The sequence below is a fragment of the Sebastes umbrosus genome, chromosome 15 (genome assembly GCF_015220745.1).
Source record: "Sebastes umbrosus isolate fSebUmb1 chromosome 15, fSebUmb1.pri, whole genome shotgun sequence".
In the NCBI taxonomy this organism is placed as follows: Eukaryota; Metazoa; Chordata; class Actinopteri; order Perciformes; family Sebastidae; genus Sebastes; species Sebastes umbrosus.
Genome location: NC_051283.1, coordinates 6,735,046 through 6,755,621, shown reverse-complemented (window position 1 = coordinate 6,755,621; position 20,576 = coordinate 6,735,046). Strand labels below are relative to the sequence as shown.

Here is a 20,576-nt window from a genome sequence, read left to right as displayed (position 1 = left end):
CTCAAGATGCCTGTGGAGACGCATTCTAATGCCAGGTGTGAACAGCCGTTCTTAAAGCTGTCCACTTGTGATCGGATCACCCAAAATGCATGTTAATGGCAGGTTTGAGCAGGGCCAGAGATTTACAAAGAGAAGGCATCATGTTTTTTTTTCGAAATATTAAAAAGGTAATAAAACTGGAGTAATTCTCATACATTTTCAAATTAATGCAACTTAATGTAGGGAAATGTTACAGCTGTCCAATTACATTGCCTAATTTGAAATGATTTGCCTTCGGCAAACTAACTCTCTCTTTGTTGAAGCAGATGAACCGGTTTCACCGTCTAGTACAAACACATCGGTTGAAAGAGCTAGAACATCACCTCACAAACAAGATGTCATACAGCAACTATTTAGTTGAAGCTGCGATGCTGAGAGACAATGGAAAAGAAAGGCTAGGTGTTATAGCAGCCTCAGGCTCTGCCACTTTAACTGGCCCGTGTCAGGGTGAAGCAACCTATCATGTTTAAATTAGACAAACCTTCGGCCCTTCATGGGATTGAAATTCCATTAGTGGCTGAGTCATACCAACAGAAAGAGCAAATGCACAGTGAACAAAGAAAAACACCAATCTGTCAGAGGTTGACACGTGAAGAGAAGAAATGTGTGGACTATTCCTGGAAAAAGAAAATTACCTGGACAGTTTTTTTAATTCTATGCGAAGGACCCGGGTATTCAGGGGAGTACAGGTCTGTCAGAAAGAGTGAGTTGATCAGCGTCGACTTCCCCAGCCCAGATTCCCCTGAAAGACAAAGACAGAGCCAGAGTGAGTGGGTGGGAGTGAACTCCATAGATGCATTTCACACTATTCTTGTTCTCTAATCCTCTTTTTCATGCCAGACTGAGGCTCAACATGACTCAATCTCCAGATGTTTATCAACTCTATTTCTTATACAGTCTTTCACGGTTTGACATTCTTTACATGTTTCAGATTCAGGATTTTTTTCAGTACAGGATGTGGCTCCTTTTAACCCCCTTTTGTTAAAACAGGCGAGCGTTAACACGAGACGGAGGAAGAGACAGACAGGGTGGAAGTTCTGTCCTCCCAAATTCTTTTCCTGTCTGCATTTCAGGGATCTAATCAGAGAATCATGGGAAGGGAGGAGAGGGGAAGGAAGATTTGAAACCACCACAGTCATCATGATTTTCATTCCAACAAAGGAGTAAAAACAAAAATCAAAAGCACAGATTCCAGTCCATTGTACTCGAAGAAATCCGAGGCACAGTGGTGGCTCAAGGCGGAGGTGGAGCAGGCGAACACTTCTCTTTGTTTGAGAACATTAAAAGCAAAGTTAGGCACTGCTGTCAGCTTCCTGTGTCATTTAAAAAAAAGACAGATAAGAGAGAGACGTCGCGTGAGCGAGCTGAGACGGCGAGCGGTAGAAGAGAGACACACAGCGCGGCAGTTGTGAAGGGCCCAAAATTTAGTGAACATTTTTTGGAGTTTTTGGAGCTGTAATAATCACAAAAATGCCTGCAAGAACCCAGAGGGACTGACTGTGGTAATCCAATACCATCAGCAGTGTGGCTGTTAAGATCGGGGTGAGTGGAGGGCAACAACAAGCTGCTGAACAAAAGCTTCAGTGTGCGAGAAGAGGCAGTCATACGGCGGCCTGGCACGCCGGCAAAAGAGCTGCTTCTGACCTTTACAAGTGGCCACGGCCAACATGAGCCGCAGCTGCCAACAACCCAGCCACTCAACGCTTCATGAATAGGGAGGAGGACGGCGAGATGAAGAAGGCATCAACACAAAAGGATCCTTCACTAGGCACACTCTCAGAGTCATAAATATTTTCCTAAGAGGGCAGAGTCACATTTATCTTCCAATCTCAACAGAAATGTTTCAGCGATTATAGCTCGTCTGTGATGAAACACGCAGGGCCGCTGTAAACATTTCTTCAAGGCTAAAAAGGGAATGGAGAACCGATGGGTAGTACCAGGGGGGAGGCTGTGGTTTTGTGCAAACTGTGGGTGAAATAGATGCGATAAATATGTCAGCTTGAATTAGGGAAGCTGGGAGCTGTCAAGGACAGCAGGACCAAGAAGACGCAGTGAGGTCCGGGTCCAAGTTTCAGCCCGATGTGGGGAGAGGGAAGATGAGGAGCTCTGGTTTCAAAAGAACCAAACTCATCAAACTCTGAGTTATGGTGGTGGGTTTAGTGAGGATGCTGATCATGGTTGGTCAGAGCTGTGGCTGCTTGTTTGAATGGGACGAGGTCATGAATCTGCCACAAAACTGAACCACTATACAGAAATGGGATCATTCAGATGATAATTGGTTTCGACTGGCTGAAAAATATTCAGCACCCCTGCTGCTCTGAGTCAGACTAAACCAATATATGAAATGTTGACCCTTTACCCACAACTTAACACTGCTTTATAATATTCAGCGGTCTGAGTGAGTGAACTGCAAAATGACATATAAATGAGCAAATAGCCAGTAGTTCCACTGAAGTGAACACACACACACACACAGTGAACTAAGTTGCTCGAGACTTGCATGTCAGCTGTATCTCTCCATTTCACCAACTTTCCTAAAACTGTGGTTACTTTTTGTGAATATTGGTATATCAAATTTTCAAGTAAAGAAATTTGAATTATACATGGAGATGGGATTGAGGTTACCGATCCATATAAATATGTGATAACGGTGGAGATTGTCCCTCCGGCTGTGTTATGGCTGCAAAGAAGCTAGTTATCAGAATTATAATACCCTGACTGGACTTGGCCAGGATGTGATTTATGGGAGAAAATCATGTTTAATTTAAGAGCGAAAACAGTATGGAGTTTAAATATAATTCTGTTATATTGAACAAAATGCAGAGCCGGCACATTTTCACATCTAACTAAACCAGAGTTGCAGGTTGTTGGAAAGACTAACCAACACGGTTTTGGTGAGTTTTATTTAGTTTCTGTCCAGTTCAAATCAAGAGTTTTTTTTACAATGCTCCACCGCTAGAACAGCTGATCGCCCAGCTGATCGCCCAGCTGATCGCCCAGCTGATCGCCCAGCTGATCGCCCAGCTGATCGCCCAGCTGAAACTACGGCAGCGGGGGACACACAGACACACACACACACACCTGTGCATATATATCAATCACAATCGCCAGTTGTTGGGCTGATGATGGTCAGTTGGAAAATTTTAACATATTGCCCAACCCTAGAAGCCACCCAGAATAAACTATAGTCTAACAGCCTGTGTGAGTCAAGTCTACAGTTTTACCTTTACTTTAGTGCTTTTTCTGGCATTTAACATCATCATCATGTTCATCAGACTTCTGCACATTAAAATAATTGAAAAATATGCTTCCAAATTATAATTCAGTAATAAAATCTTAATGAGTCGTGGAGTTCTTCTCCTGCACCGCTAACAGTACTGGCAGCAAAGTGTCGATCACACTGCTGGACAGCAGCAGAGGAAGCGGTGCCGCAGAGACCGCTCTTATACTGGAGTAGGTCAGCTGACCTCACCAGCATTCTGCACCAGACCTGAGAGTTTCCAGCGGCGGGAAACAAAGGTGAAGAAACGGGGCGTGCATCGCACTCTGCCCTCCTTTTCCATCAGTATTTCCATTACAGTTCAGTCATTTTGAGACAAGAAGCCCTTTGACAACCTGCCGTGCTATTATCCTGTGTTCTTCAGTGTACAATGACACACCGAAAACTTTGAACACAAGGTTTGAATCGGACACTCCTCAGTTGATGATTCGACTCATTGACAATTAACAATTAATGTTAAAACAGCTATTGTAGTGAAAGCTAATTGATTAGAGCCTTTTGCATCACTCAGCACAAATGCAGCGTGTGTTATCGACCAATGGGCTGAATGGATAAAGGCTCCTTGTTATTACATGGTTTCATTAAAATCCTCCATGCCAGCATATTGCACTCACTGTCATCATTACAGCCAGGCATCTCGACTGCAGCACCAGAGGAAGCCCGCTCTCACTGAGCCAACCCGCCAAGCCGAGGCCCGCTGGCTCGCCGCTCGGCTCGCTCTGCAGCCAACACACTTCCTTTAAAGGAAATTTCCAGCAGCTGTGTAAACCATGGGGGTTTATTCAAAGGCAATTACCACTGCATACTAGAGGCTGGTGGAGGGGAAGCAGGAAAAGTTGGGCTCGTGAGAGGGAGCCCGCGTTACGTTAATTCATTTGATAGGGCCTTCAAGACACTGAATGTGCAGGTGAAATGAAAAGTGGTCTGCTCGCTTGAGAAAGGGAAATTCTGTACGTTCAACATTATCGCTTGAAAGCAGTCATCTTCTCGCCGCCGCTCTGTGTTTATGAATGGGACTTTCCCTTCAAAAAGGGGGCAGGAGACAGTAAAAGTTTAACAAGTCTGGAGCATAACAAAAGTGCTGCACATATATCTGTTGGCAAAGCCATCAATTTCCTTCTGCCCGTGTCAGATTTCGTCTCCTGCTCCTAAAAGCCCCTCTTCTTGTTTATGCGAGGGCATTCTTTCCAAAAGGGAGACAACAGAGCTCATTCAGCTCTCCGTCAACCAGGACTGAACACAATGAGCTCCTGATGCAGTGGCCAACATCAAGGTCAGTTACTGCCAATGTGCAAATCACTGACAAATATTGACTTTGAACAACAAATGGCTCTGGCCCACTTTCATTTGTCCGCTAACAATAGCCATCCCCCCACTACATATACATACATTTAAAAATACATATACTGGGTTATAAACAGGGTTCCCACCATGGCTCTGATTGAAAAGAAAATTGTATCGTGGAACTCTTATTTATGCAACTTTCTCTTATTTATCTAGATATTGCCAAATAAGACACCTAATTAACTCTACAAGGCTCTCTTAAACATCCATCGTCTTCAAAACTCCATTATATTCCTAACAATAGAGAAGTTAAAAAGAACGTTTTTAAAAATGTACGTGCATTTATCACAAATATGTCAGAAAATACAAAACAATGCTAAGCATTAATGCCAGGATTGCCAATCAAGAATTCACAAAGAGGACATGACAAATTATAGTTTATGAATGTTCATATAATGTAACAACTTCAGGGCTAGTTTTTGTATGTTTTGGTCCTTTCTGACTGGGGCTGTGACCAACAATTATTTTCATTATCAATTAATCTGTTGATTATTTTCTCAATTCAAAGATGAATTATTTTTGTTTATCAAATATCAGAAAAATCGTAAAAAATGTGCATTCGATTCTGCCAGAGCCAAAGGTGACATGTCAAAATGTCTTCCAGCCAACAGTCCAAAAACAAAATATATTATAAGGTTTACTCGCATATATGACTAGGTACATCATCTTTGACCATATAGAACCGCCACGATCCGCTGCAAACAGCCGCACACAAAATAAACGGTATGTAGATTGATGAATGTAATGAGTTACACGCGCAAACCTTTAGCCGTACACCGTTGGCAACATTTGCTGAGATTAGCACAACAAGCTGATTGGCGTGCGAGTCAGTCACACAATGACGGAGCTGGAGAACCGGTCTGCCGGTTCCCGGTCAGCTGATTATCAAAATAGTTGAGCAATCGATTAATCATTTGAGCTCTACTTCTGACTTTGTTTGGGAAATCTGCTGTTGATAGCACAAGACAAGACAGTAGACATAATGAAATATTGATGTAGCACTGATGGCAGCTAGGATATGCATTGTCATTCACTAGAAGGACTTTTCATTTCCTCTTTCACAGGGGTGAATTGAGCTTTATTGGTGCTTGACAGCACGTATTACAATATCAAAGGGAAACCCTGAGAATTTGGAAAAAATTAACATTGTCATACGAACTTCGATTTTTTTAGAAACAATTTTAAAAGAAAAACAAAAAAGCAAAGATCTGCTGAGCCTGCCCAATCATGCAAACAAATGTGTATGAATCATTCATTTATTTATTTAGCGATACTGCTGGCTCCGGGTCAGTGAGCTTCCCTTGAGAACTGCATTGCGTGGCTGCCTAGTTATTAGTAATTTTTGTGTTTGTATGTGTGCATCTGTGTATAATTGGTTCATTTTTAGTATGTACCCCTTTACAGATTCCCTGAGATATGTTAAGGGTGGGCATTGGGTGTGTACTAGTTGTGTAAGTGGTGTACGCCCATAATAAAGACACCAAAAACATTTACTCATTCCTGAAGTGTTCATACTTTCCTAAGGGTGTGACCAGCCTAGTTTCCACCCTATTCATAATAAATGTCATTTTAATGCTGTAATGTCTAATAAAGTAAGCAGTGTGAAAATAAGTCACCTGTTTGCAACATAAATCCCCTCACTTCACAACTGTCTCTCTCTAAAATATGCGTCTAGAAATTCCATCATATCTCATAAATTCCATAACCGGTGGGTCCCCAGTCCATAAATGTTATATAACGCTCCCATCAACCCCAAAATTAAGGAAAAGCACAAACTATTGGACGCTTCATCTACTCCAGCATGACGAGCACTTGACTTTGCCAATTACTCTGCTATTCTAATTATATACTGCACACAACATTGCCACATAAGAGCCTCTTTCCTGCACAGCAGGGGGAAACTCCACAGCATGACTGCATGGACAAAGCCAGAAGGGAGGAAGGTAATCTGGTTGCCATGGAGACGGTCTCTTTAGCCCTGGAGGCAGGTAGGGACATAAAGCCGTGAACACCAGGGGACAGGATGTGACATCATGCAGGCATTCAGAGCGACTTCCTGCTCAGGTACCTCTGGACAACGTGCCGCAGAGAAAAGGAAGGGTCCTTTGGGTGCGTCTCCCTTCAAATCAGCTGCTCAGGCTTTGACTTTGGCTGCATGAATGGAATCACCGGAAGCCTCCTCCCATCACACAATCCACACACACATATGCAGCAGTAGTGGGATGCCTGTGCTGCTGAATGGCAAACATTTGTTTTAAATATTGTTTTCCAGACTCTTGTTTTACGTGCAACTTATCCTCCTCAACCAAAACCATGTCTAATGCCTTTGGGCAGCCAGCTGCTATCGCTTTCAGCTATGACGTTTCTGTGAAACTCAATACTGCTCAGCACATGAGTGTGTTCGAACACAGACACAGATTTACTGTATTTAGTTGGGATGTTCCTAGCGACTAATTTCCCTGACGTTAAAACTAGTAGACAATTTGAAATCACATTTTTCAAAAACAAAATCATATTTTAAATGCCACTGAAATCAATGTCCCCAGTGTTCGCTCTGGTCACACGGTTAGAAAAGCACCACGAACCTGATGTGTGGTGATACATTTGATGAAATGCCAATGGGGACTGTGGTCTAAGAAGAGTCATGGTTTGGCAACAAAGATACCATTAGTATCTTAGCATGTAAGTTTGATTCACTGAGCTAGCTGTCATCAGCCCGCATACGGGCAAAAATCATAATCAAGATTGTTTTGATCAATATTGAGATCACGATTATTTAAAACGATTAATCGTTGACTTTGGAAACATCATGCAATTAGAAAGAACATTTTGTAAATACATTAATCTGGTTCACTTTGTGAGCTAAATTCAGGCGAGGGCTGCTGTAAAGCACCACCTTCACACCGGCCTTTTCAAGCTGACCTATAGCCGCTCTCAGCACACCAGCCAGCGCCAGAGAGAGTTCCCATGAGTGTGTGTGTGTGTGTGTGTGTGTTGCAGGAGGAGCAACAGCTGAGGCAGCATATGTCAATATGTAATTTAAATGTGTACATTAATAAAATAATAGTTCAACCGACTACTGCTGGAGGCAAATTAATCTCACACATCCCTTGTATTTAGATCTATCAACATCTTTTCAGACCTTCCTACTTGAATAACCGTAACCCTCTCAGTGTTTGTTGCCCGATCGTGTCAAAGACTGAGGAGAAAGCAGGATGTGAAAACGTGCTTCAAGAGAATAACTCACCCACAACCATGAGTGTGAACTCGAAACCTCGCTTCACAGATTTTCTGTAAACTTGGTTGGGAAGATTTGCGAAGCCCACATAGCCTTCCAGGTTCTTCGGTAGCTGTGGACCAAAAAATAAACATAGCTGATCATTTTCTCCGAGACTGAACTGGAAAATGAGCACAGATTGTGGTAGAGATTGTAGCATTTGCTAGCTCAGATTTCAGAGAGCACTTTGAAGACCACTTAATACTACGGTGGTATCACAAAAACAAAATAAATACACTGTGCCTGCACAAACAGTTGATTTCTGATTGAGCATAGTTAAGTAAGTAGTCTAACTTTGAGAGGATATACATAGCAAAAAGGCTAGTTATTATATAATTGGAGTGCAACAAGATATTTAAGCATGACATAGGGGAAGGAGTTTGCCCAGTTTGTTCAGTTGCTAAGGAGACTTGTAGTTGAAAAGCTCCAGGAAAATCTACTAAGTGGACTTTAAGAGTGACCTTTCACACTCAAATTTATAAAAATATGTAGGTGAAAAAGGGGTCACAATATCAATTAAGTCTTATCAATTATCAAAAAATGCAACCTCTGACTAGTGAGCTAATGGATTAATATTAAATAATCGCCAACTATAGTAATTTTTCATGGAAAAATGGCAGAAAATGCTGTTTTCAGCCTTTCAAATATGGAGATTTCCTGCTTTTCTTCTGTTTTATATCATGTCTAAATTTAATATTTTGGGGTTTTGGACAAAACAAGACATTTAAGGACATCAACTTGGACTTTGAGAAACTGAGATGGACATTTTTCACTATTTTCTGACATTTTATAGACCAAACGATTAATTGATTCATTTAGAAAATAATGGGCAGATTAATCAATAATGAAAATAATCGTTAGTTGTAGCCCTACATATCTGTGTTTAACGACATTTGATAATTCTAAAGGCTTAAATCCAAATTATTTTGAATTGCTATTACTTTAAAGGGTACACTGCACAATTTAAATCATCTAATTTATTTCAGCTGTAGATGTGTCCAATACAAATGACTGAATTAAAAAAAATATATAGGGAAAGATCTGAAAGAAAAATTTAATTTACAAACATTTGGTGAACACTGAATTTGATATGAGCCATTTTTACTATGTACAATCTATAAAGCCCTGCAGGCTGATGAGAAATAAGGAGAGTACTTACAGCTGGGTTGGAGAGACAATAAGACAATAAGATGATGCAGGGAGGCAGCAGTCAAAGAGGGCAGGTCCATGAGAAAGGAACAAAAAAAGAAACAGAGAAATAAATTAGTAAAAAGACACAATGATCTTTCAGACAATCTAGTAGAAACAATGGAGACACTCAGAAAAGGCTGGGATATCCTTTTTTCAAATAATAGCAGACATAAAACACAGATTTACAATGAATCTGGAGAACAGGTCCCAGAAGTTTTTAGAAGGGCTTGGCAAAATAGCATTTTGATGCTGAGAAATACATTCTTTGACCAAAACCTAAATGTTCGTATTTGAATACATAAAGAGCACCACTGTGAATCAACAGGATGATATAAAAACCTCAAAAAAAATAATGGATCCGCACTTTTTTTCTGTCCTGCTGGACGTAAATTATTTTTCATAATCACCTCAGCTACCCAAGATTCTGGTGGAAACCCTGAAAAATACTGTGTATGACAAAAGCTACAGTGAGTGAACATCATTTAAAAGGACTGTTAGCGCATCACATTACTGCAGCACTATGGGCCAAAAAAGTCAGACCTACAGTAGAGAAACTGTACAGTATCATCAAGTCGTTATTCCCTGTGCGTTTACAGAAGCTGTCACCAGTTAATGTGAGCTTTTAAGACGATGCATCCTCCACTCGTCACACTGGTCTCACTACAACTACACACACACATTTCTGACAGACTATCAGCCTACTGGCTTACATCCCTGGGCCCTCTCTCCCCACTACTTCCTGTGTTGGAGACAGCTGACGAACAGCAGAGCAGTCAAACATTCAGCCTGAAACAATGTGCAAATGGTTGCAAAACATAACCTCATCCCTTATGTGAAAGGATACGCTTATTACACAAAGACACTATACAGATAGAGACAAGACATTTAAGTCAAAACACCTGGCCTATTGCATTGAAAATGATGTATCTGGGCAACACTGTGTACTTTCACACATACAGGGCTCGAAATACCACATGCACTTGCACCGCAGTGCACATATACAAGGTACTATCCACAACTTTTGCCAATTAAAAACCAAAAAGAATGGTTCCTGTCGAGCCGTGCCATACCACACAGGAGAAGCAAGACTTTACCGTTTTACTTTCATCAAAGAAACGAGAATTGAGGCAGCTTGTTTGCGTTAATTGCACAAAGTCAATTTAAAAAGTAAGTAAAGCAGCACTCATTAAATAGTCTAGAGTGTAACCAACATCCTTCAGTTCCAAGCCAGTGTCACTGACAAATGAAATCACTGCCGGACAGCAATGCGACAGTAACTTTGCAGAGAAATGCATGATGCATTTTTTGCTGTTCTAAACTACAGGAAACAATGTGGTGAGCCTCCAGGAAGCTGGGGTTACAAGGAGGTCCAACTAGCCCAGAGGCAGGGCTCTGAGCACTGAATATGAATTTAACAGCAGAGAGGATCCCAGTGCTTACTGACAAACCCCTTCCCACGACCTTAGGAGAGCTCAGACATGTTGTGCATCATCCATTCCCCACACTGTTATTTTTCCAAACTTCTCTGTTGATAGGACTTGGCTCCATACGCACTGTGCGTCTGAAAAAAGTCCCAAATTAGATCGCTCGCCTGCCTCACATGGGAATAGACAGAGTTTCAGAGATGGAGTTTATAGAAAAATTCCTATAGCAAGTTTAAGCTTAGCTATTTTACATTTTACCCCATTTCAATACAAAATATTAAAGAAGTATTTTAGTGTGCCACATTGTCGGGCTGCGACTAACTGATTATTTTCATTGCTGATTAATCTGTCGATTATTTTCTCGATTAGTTGTTTGGTCAATAAAATGTCAGAAAATAGTAAAAAAAAATGTCAATCAGTGTTTCCCAAAGACCAAGATGATGTCCTCAAATGTCTTGTTTTGTCCACAACTCAAAGATATTCAGTTTACTGTCATAGAGGAGTAAAGAAACCAGAAAATATTCACATTTGAGAAGCTGGAATCAGAGAATTTTAACTTCTTTTGTAAAAGATCACTCAAACCGATTAATCGATAATCAAAATAGTTGGCAATTGATTTAATAGTTGACTACTAATAGATTAAGCTCTACAACTTTGTCTAGTGGTATGTCGCTGCTGTTGGACTGGCATATGGCACATGGTAACATTATTTGCTGGTGTGCTTTTGGCAGCTAAAACTTTAGCTAACAACTTTTTAATTTATTTTTTTGCATTTCAAATTTTTTTTTATTTAAAATCCATAATGTAATATGGCACTTAAAGACACTAAATGGGTTTAATTTTGACTGTTTTGTATGCAATGAAAATGTAGATTTAACTAAAAAGGAAACCAATTAACTGTTCATTTTAAGAGACCTGTCTTATTTTCTCTTTTGTATATTTACTAGGGCTGACAAAGTTAACGCGATAATAACTCGTTAGAAATGTTGTTTTAACAACACTAATTTCTTTAATACATCAACGCAACTTGCAATTTTTAGGTTGTAGTAGGCTCAGTTTTAAAGCTAGAGTGAAGATACTGGCATCATATGAAACTAAAAAAAACCTAATGAATCCATTGGTAACAACCATGTCATACTAACTTGTCGCAAAGGAGGGTAAATAATGCTCCAAAGTTAGGCTAAATTTTGGTGAGGAAAAACTGGCATGGTCATTTTCAAAGGGATCCCTTGACCTCTGACCTCAAGATATGTGTATGAAAATGGGTTCTATGGGTACCCACGAGTCTTCCTTTTACAGACATGCCCACTTTATGATAATCCCTTATTGATAAGAGTATTAAATACTTGACAAATCTCCCTTTAAGTTACATTTTGAACAGACCCCCGACTTCTTACTGACGATGGCATTTGTCACGGCTGTGTGCCACATAAAAACAACACGCCACCTGTGTTACACTGACGGATGCCACTTTTCATCAGCAGGTGTTAGACTGTTGGCTTATGTCATAATGTTATGCTCGAAGATAAACATTCAGAGGCAGCTGTTGCTGATGTGATGAATGTTACTTTTCTGGTAGCTGAACTAGTAGGACTAGTGTGGCTCATTACCTGCCCTGCATGGCAAGCATAGGAATTCCAGTATATAATGTACTAGGGCTGTCCTCAACCAAAGAAATTCTTAGTCGACTAACACTCGACACTACGATTTTGTTGACTAATCAATAAGTTGATTTAATCGACAGATCTGTAACCGAGAATCACAAAGCTTCACTTTAAATCTTGTGTTTACCAAAGATGTGCTCAGCAGTTCCTTGGAAATAAGTCATTCAGCATGAAAAGAAGCATAAAAATAGACTAATCGACTAAAGAAATTTTAGTCGACTAAGACCAAAACAACCAATTAGTCAACTAAACGACTAAGACCACGATACCTGATCCAGTTATTTGAGTCAGTTTCGCCCGATATCGGTGCATCCCTAACTTAAAGGAGTGTGAAACTATCAGTACATGTTAGTGAAAAGTCATATCTGAAAGTCGAACACAAGTGATAAGTTGGAAAATATACAATAGTAGGCAGTTTTAGATTGTGAAGCATGTTGATTTAAAACATTCCCATTCACCGAGTTCAGCTCAACTGTAACCCTGCACTGTGCATGTTTCCGTCTTGTGTGCCGTGCACCTTTCAGTCACGTTGTCAGTGTGCAGCTGCTTCATAACTCAGCAGCACCGCAGCCTGCGTGCAATTTGCATTGATTCTCCCCCCACATGTGCAGTGCACTAGTTTCTCAGTCTCACACACTATGGTGCTGTAATGCTATTATTAAGCCCACACTGCAGCGTTGCCTGAATCCCATAACTGATGTTGTTATGTATTATATCACTGGGGTAAGTGTATTTGTATATTATACATGGGAAAAAGGTTGAATCATACACATATAGGGACTTTTATTTTGGAAAAATGTTTGATTTTTCAGCCCGTATGTAGTCACATATGTAGTTTTTTCCCCCCACCCCTACACAATATCCATTTTGTCACTGTGTCAGTCACATAATAAATTCATGAAATTATTCATATGATACAGTTTCTACACATTCACAATACAATGCATCCCTAAATAGATCTGATGTTGTCTCATTTTGTGATTTTCAAAGTCTAATCTCAGTCTGTAGTATAAAATCAGATGTGAAGACATGCGCCACCTGAGCATAAATACAATTTACAGCCTATTTCAAAACACACATTGGAGTATACTGAAGCCGACAGCGTTGCATTGACACAAATTTATTCTCTATTTGCAACCGAGCAAACAATGTGAAAGTGATGACTTCATCTGTATTCATAGAAAGATAAGTAAATTTATTGAAAGTTGGACCAAAACAGATGTGACACTTTCTCTTTGCTACTGTGCATGTGTCTTTTTTTAACATCACTGTGAAGATAAGGACAATTTAATGTAGACCAGAGGTGCGTTTGCAGACTTACAACCCTGAAATAGGCCACGTACAAGCCTCTCACTGCATATGGAGAAATGATTATCCCCAATTGATGCCCTTAGAAATAATTACGCTAAACTATATTACACTAACACCTGAACAAACTGAGAGCACACACTCACACACACAACTCCGTCACCACAGACTTCCCCCTGGTATTTGACTGCCACGCCATCTGACACTCTTCTTTCTGTCTGGCTGGATGCCTGACCTGCCCATCTGTGCTATGTCATTGCCACTATGCAAACAGCACAAACAATATGCCACTTGGCTCTGACTGCAAGATAGCACCAATTTACTCCCATGATAGCCTTTAATCACTGCATGTACTTGTACTTCCTCCTCTCTTGTGGATGGCATGTTAAACTGAAGCAAGTGTATGGTTGTGTGGCTTTGTTATAGAGAGAGGCTACCACATCCAGTTAGATTTGAATATTGTGAGTCAGGTAGTTCTTATTTTAACTACCCACATACTTAACAGGATGAAATACATGACTTGGTCAACATTAAAGTTCTAAATACAGAATTATTTCTGTGGCTGTCGATGGAAATAATCTATTAATGTACCATCACATTAGCTGACAAGAACCAGCAGATTTGATGCACATGTTCTGGCTGTGCTTGAATCTCTCCACCTTCTGGATAAGTATTTTTAAAGCTTTTAGCGAGATGTTTGGAACCCAATTCGACCTGTACCCAAGTTGTGCCCTCTTTGGTTTAATACCAAAGGAATCCAGTGCTAGCCTACCAGATAAGGCCTGTGTGGTCATTGGTTTTACTACACTCCTTTTACGAGACGTTTGATTCTCCTAAAATGGAAACAACGCACTCCTCCATCCTTTTCTCACTGGGTCAAAGAGATTATGTATTTCTTAAAACTAGAAAGAATTAAATACACGCTGAAACGTTTCTCTCAAGCCTTTGATAAGATATGGAGGCCCTTTTTGGATTTTTATGACTCTGCAGGAACCCCTTGACGAAGAGTAGAGTGGAAAACATGAATGTCATATTACAGTAGTGAGCAGCCCCCCCCCCCCCCCCCCACTTCTTTTTTCTCTCTTTATCTTATTTTTATTTTATTTATTTTATAATTTATTTTCCTAATTATTTTTCCCCACTGTCTTTTGTTTATTGTATATCTTTCCTTCATGCACCTAATTGTATTCTGTAACCTGTGATCCTATGGATGGGTTTGTTGGGAAGGGAATTTGGACTTAACTTTGTAAACAGATCTGAAGAATGACATCTATTTTGTTTGACTTATACATGTTTTGTATCTGTTATTTTTGTGGGATAAAATCTTTGAAAATCAATAAAACATATTTACATTAGCTGACAAGTTTTCAGCTTTCAATACTACAGACAGACCTGTTTTACCACCTGGGAGGATAACACACTGACCTACGTAGCTAACTTATATACTTTCACATAGCTATCCAATCTTATATAACATACCAGTTTAACCATGTGAAGCTTCATTGCAACAGCAGACACTTCTCTTGCAATGAGCAGGCTTCACTGCGTAGCTAATTATGAGCATGACAAAAAAACAAACAGGAAATGCCTTCGTACCATAACACATCCTCCATGGTGTAAACCAACTATGGTTAAAAGGATAAGGTGCCGTGCTAAATGTTAGTTAGAGACTTCCTCACCAGACTCCATTCATAAATCTGAAGATTAAACTGAGCTAGAACTCATTAAGAGACACTTTACGTCGAAATCACCAAACAACAGCTAACCTTTCAGCGAGGGGACTTTTACACACGACTTTCTATACTCTGAAGTATCACATTTATCTAACAATAACCTTAACTAACACCACAACACAGCGTGGTGGTGGTAGCGACCAAACTAAAGCAGGTTAACTAGTTAATTAAACACTAAACTACCGGAAGACTGCGACATGTTCCGCGGTGCGGAGCGACGCTGCTCCGGTAAAGCGACGCGTCGTTAAACTCCTAGTTTTTACATGAAGTCTGGTGTGAAAGCAGCCAGCGAGGCTCAACACAGAGACTGTTCAACAAGTTGACGTTTTAACTTTACACACGGAGGAGGAAATGTTTAATAAATATGAGTAAACTCACCCATTATTCCTCCGTTCCCCTCCTGTTCACTAACCGATGTTTCTCCGCTCGACATTGTCCCTCACAGATTCACTCAACTCACAGTAACTAACTCTCAGCAGAGTAGTAGTAGTTGTACCGAGCGGGATCATACGCACGTTATTGGACGTAATGGCGTAGGATTGACGCAAGAACGTCAAAGCAAAATGCGTAAGCTCTCCTTGGAGAATACCGACTGATGCTATCGCGAGATTTGAATAGAACGTCCTGATGCAAATATACATAAGTTAACACCAACTAAATTCAACCAGTTTGTGATGAATACAGCTGTTTATTTACTTTTTTAAATAAATAAAGACTTAGAATAAAGACTGGCAGATGTCTACATTTGCCTCTGATGATAACTAACTAACTAACTAAGATAATAATACACTATACTCATTTTAACAGTCTCTTCTGCACTATATTCACTTTTTTAATAGTCGTGTATCACAGTTGTTACCTTGCACTATATTCACTTTTAACAGTTTTCTTCATCTCCTTGTATTTTTATATCTGGTATATATTTTTTTACTTTGTACTCTACACTACTAACTTTTTTACTGCCTTTTTACTAACATATTTTGCACTATGGAACTGTGATGCTGGAAACTTGAATTTCCCTCGGGATTAATAAAGTTACTATCTATCTATCTATCTATCTATCTAATCTATACAACAGTGTAGAGTGTACAGCACTAAAAGTGTGCAAAACACTTTCTGTCTCTTGGGAAATGAGACAGTCAACAGTGCCATCTAGAGGATATTTACATTACATACAATTTACAATTAATTTTTTCATGCATTCTCATATTGTGTTGCTTTTTTGGACAGATCTGCCTATGGGAAAAAATACTTAATCTCAAAGGGTATCTTTTCATGAACCAAAGTGTTGGAGAAGTGGACCTGTTGCAGGTGCTAGAGAAAAAGTCACCAAAGTCATTCTCCTTTTATGATCATGAATGTCTGTTCTACGTTTAAGTTCAACTGTATTGTCATCTATAATAGGAACCACAGGAATCTATACAGTGAAATGCTTGTACCAAGGCACTCTCAATACAAAACACAAAAACAAACAATTATTACACAATGCAGTATATGATTAAAGATTAACAATATATCAGAGATGTAAAAATGCAACAGACATATAGTGTAAAAAGATGTCATTTTTTGTCCACATGAGTACCTTTAATCATTATTGTGTAACGCCATATATAAATAAGTTTTCACTCAATTTATGTTGATTTGACACACTGTAGCCTACTTCAAGGTGACATTTGATGTGACTGCATCACTGGAGCTAAAAAAAAATGCAGTCTTGCCCATACATTATATGGAATTGCCTTTGGTGTTCCTTCTTATTATCTAATTTAATCTGTAGGCCAACAGATATCCTACTTTCAGGTGGTTTCATTGTAGCATATGTGCAATATTATATTTGTGTGCAATTTGGTTTGTATAAATAGCTATATAAAAAGTAGATCTATGAACAAACTGTGGAAATGTATGACGTATTGTAATGAAATGCATACAAAAATACATTTGAAGTGGGATATATTACCAAGATATTTGTGAAAATATAAATATATCCAAGACACATGCAATGATCATGTCATGCAACACTGAAATAGGGTACGGCACCTTTTTTGGTCCAACACTGCATTGAAATATGGTATAGGCTGAAGTGCACAGCCTATAATATAAAAATAAACATAGATAAGCACAGTGTTTCATACAGTAAATCTACAATGACTGTGTGTGAGTGTTAATCCATCAATCTATTTTATAGTTAAGATATATCACTCTGGTGTTGGACTGACTGACATACAGAGCAGAAGATACAGTCGATGTACAGCGTGCTGCACAGTATTCTGGGTGTTTTGCTTCTATCAAAGAGCACAGCAGACACGAACCATCCTACGCGAGGCAGCGGTAAAATCAATGCACAGAGCTGCTGCTCTGAGCTGCATATACGTATCACTACAACCTCTGGCTGTGTGAAATCAAATGAAATGGAGTGTGGCAAAGAGGAAAATGAGCATGTCGCATCACATTATATGAAGCTGGCAGCTGACGTACACTCAGGCTTTACATGGGGCCATCTGTGTTGCTCAGTGTCATTATGTGTGCAATTGATTGAGCTGTTGTTGCAGATGGTGGAACGGTTGAAAATACTTAATGACTGTAAATTATATATAATTACACTGATAATAAACAGCAATTTTTGGCTTGATTAATATTCTTTTGTCCACTGTGGTTTTACAGTAATAAAGTGAAAGGATTTTTTTGTTAATAGAGCTTCATATCGTTTACATATTTACAGCAGATTAACATGTGTTGCCACCAGAATACAAATTAGATAGAGATATGTGTTTTTATTTGACAAATATTTGGTACCCGAAATGGCCAATACAGTGTGCTCATATGTTTGATGAGCATATTTCTTCCTTTAGTGCTACTTCGTTCTATTTTATTGCCTGTTTTATTGTTTTATTCAATTCTAATGTGAAATATTTGTTTATACATTTTCTGTTAATGCCTTTATGCTGGTTGCCAGCTGGCCTCATATTATATTTTATTCTCCCCCTATCCACCAGTTTGAATTACACTTTATTACCCTGTAGTGGGACATTAGTATCTCGCTGTAAAAGTAGACTTATTATAACTGAGTTGTTGTATTGAATTGCATTTGATTTTACAGTTATAAAGTGGCCACTGAGTGTATTATTATTATTATGTGATACATTACTAGTAGTCTGTCCTCATTTTGATCCTGCAATTTTTTTTAAATAGTCACAGTTCACTTGATTCTTCTTGTATTTTGTTTTACGTTTGTCTTTTGTAAATCATATTGTAATCGCGGATTTTCAGCAGAAAAAAATTCACTTAAAATAGTCCTTATGGCGCCATTTCCACCGCAGGAACTTTCCCCTGGAACTAGGAACCTTTTGAGGACCTCATTGCGTTTCGACCAAAGGGACCAGGGTCTTAATTAAGTTCTGGGGACATTTTAAGGCTTGAGTGGGTTTACCGCTGTGACCACCAGCAGCCCTCATCCCATGTTGCTTTTTCACACGTCAGAGGACTAATTTTCCTAATCTTCGCAGGTATTTAGACCACAAACACAGTCAACAATGAGCTGAAGGAAAAAAGTAGTTCCAGGGACTAAAATGAACAGAAACTTCTTGGTGGAAACACGGCTCACGTGGCAGAATGGCGCTCGTCAGAGTGATATTTTATTGGATTTTGGGTTGCTGATGCATTACTGTGTAAGCAGCATTTTAATGTTACTAGTAGAGATGGAGATATTATAACTACTTTATATACTGTTGGGGAATTAATCCATAACAACGCATTGTAATTTTTAAGATGATCATATGTTTTGTTGGTAACATCTTGGTCTTCAAAGAAGCTATTAACTATTAGATAAATGTAGTGGTGTAAAAGTATAAAGAACAATAAAATGGAGGCACTCAAGTAAAGTGCAAGTACCATAAAACTTAAATTAAAGGAACAGTGTGTGGTGTTTATGGGGATCTATTGAGAGAAATGGAATATATTATTTGCGGGTCCTCTTCACAGAGCAGACAACCATGTTTCTACAGTAGCCCTGGGGACAAACCAAACACGTTTTCCATAGTTCTCCTACAAGCTTGGCACACGGAAGAAGTTTCAGTTGGTTGCAATCTGCAACCTTACCGCTAGATGCTGCCAAATTCTACACACTGCACCTTTAAGTTTTTATGATCCCTCTGTTGCTTGTATTTTATTCTATTGTTGTTGTATTACCCTCTCTCTGTTTTGTATCTGCTGTTCTGGAAAGCACTTCGTAACCTTGTTAAGAAAAGCTCTATATAAATAAAGTTTATTATTATAAATATAATATATGTCATGACAGAGATCCCTGCTGCTGCTCCCCCTGCTGCTTATTAGTCCTCGAGTTATGGCACAATGCACACACAAGGTGTCAGTGTGTGTAATATAATGCGACAAGCCTGGGTCTGATATATTTTGTGAATAAGGATCTAGTTATACAATAAACCACTGAGCTCATGCGTTAAGAATTACAATGAATGGAAATGTATAGTGAATGGAAGAAGCGTGAGATTTAATACCAGCACTGAGATGAAATGGCTGCACATAACAAAGCCATCTGTGATCCAGATAGGCTTTTTTATGAATCTAATTTCAAATTGAAGATAATGGAATTATTATTCAGCGTCTATGCACAATTCTGATTTCATCATCAGGGAAGTCATTTGCTTCCTCAGATGTTTAGGATCTCATTGGCTGAAGGGTGTCATATACCTGCCTGCCGTGATATTGTCAAACAACTCAACTTATGCAAAATGCTGTATTTATTTTTTCTCTATTATTTAGCAAAAATGTTGAAACAACTTGTGTGTTCATCAACACTGTTTGTCTCCGTTCAGCAGCAAACAATTGTCCCTTTGCCAATTTAGTGTGGGTTTGCTCAGTGCTCATTTTATTCTCTGTTTCTATTTACTGTCCTTTCGTAGCAGGGGGCTCGGGGAGCGGGCGTGCATATGCGCTCATGCATGAGCTACATGGGCACGCAGTGTATAGTCGGTGTGTCTGAAAAGAGAGATAATGATTGGAGCTGGTGGAAGAGCCGCCTGTCATCTCCTGCAGCATTCTCATTAGCAGGGAGAAGAAAGTGGGCTCTTCCTCCCAGAGCAGGCCGAGGGAGGCTGGAGGCCTGTAGCAAGCTCAACGGCCCTCTCACTTTAAAGAACATTTTAATATTACGCAACCTCAAGAGACAGGCAGGGGGACTTCATTTTCCATTCATATTTTATAGGTGCCACACAGAGTGCATGCCGGTCTTTTTTATTATGCCAAAGATAAAGGCCGTAAGTGCTTTTATTGTGGATGTTTCAGACAGTTAACTTGATTTCT

At 39.5% G+C, this 20,576-nt stretch overlaps 1 protein-coding gene across 4 annotated transcripts in view; it reads right to left on the bottom strand.

The window, feature by feature from the left end:
- LOC119502832 (septin-7) overlaps positions 1 to 20,576 on the bottom strand; it is a 41,916-nt gene that overhangs the window by 19,888 nt on the left and 1,452 nt on the right. For 3 of the 4 annotated variants that reach the window (XM_037794047.1, XM_037794048.1, XM_037794049.1), the window contains exons 1-4: positions 15,639 to 15,838; positions 15,287 to 15,288; positions 7,911 to 8,013; positions 675 to 781 (exon numbers count right to left, since the gene is read on the bottom strand). In XM_037794047.1, coding sequence (XP_037649975.1) covers positions 675 to 781; positions 7,911 to 8,013; positions 15,287 to 15,288; positions 15,639 to 15,693 — 267 coding nt within the window. In that variant the 5' untranslated portion in view covers positions 15,694 to 15,838. Of the gene's footprint in view, positions 1 to 674; positions 782 to 7,910; positions 8,014 to 15,286; positions 15,289 to 15,638; positions 15,839 to 20,576 lie in introns of those variants that run through there. The other variant, XM_037794050.1, reaches the window with a different exon arrangement.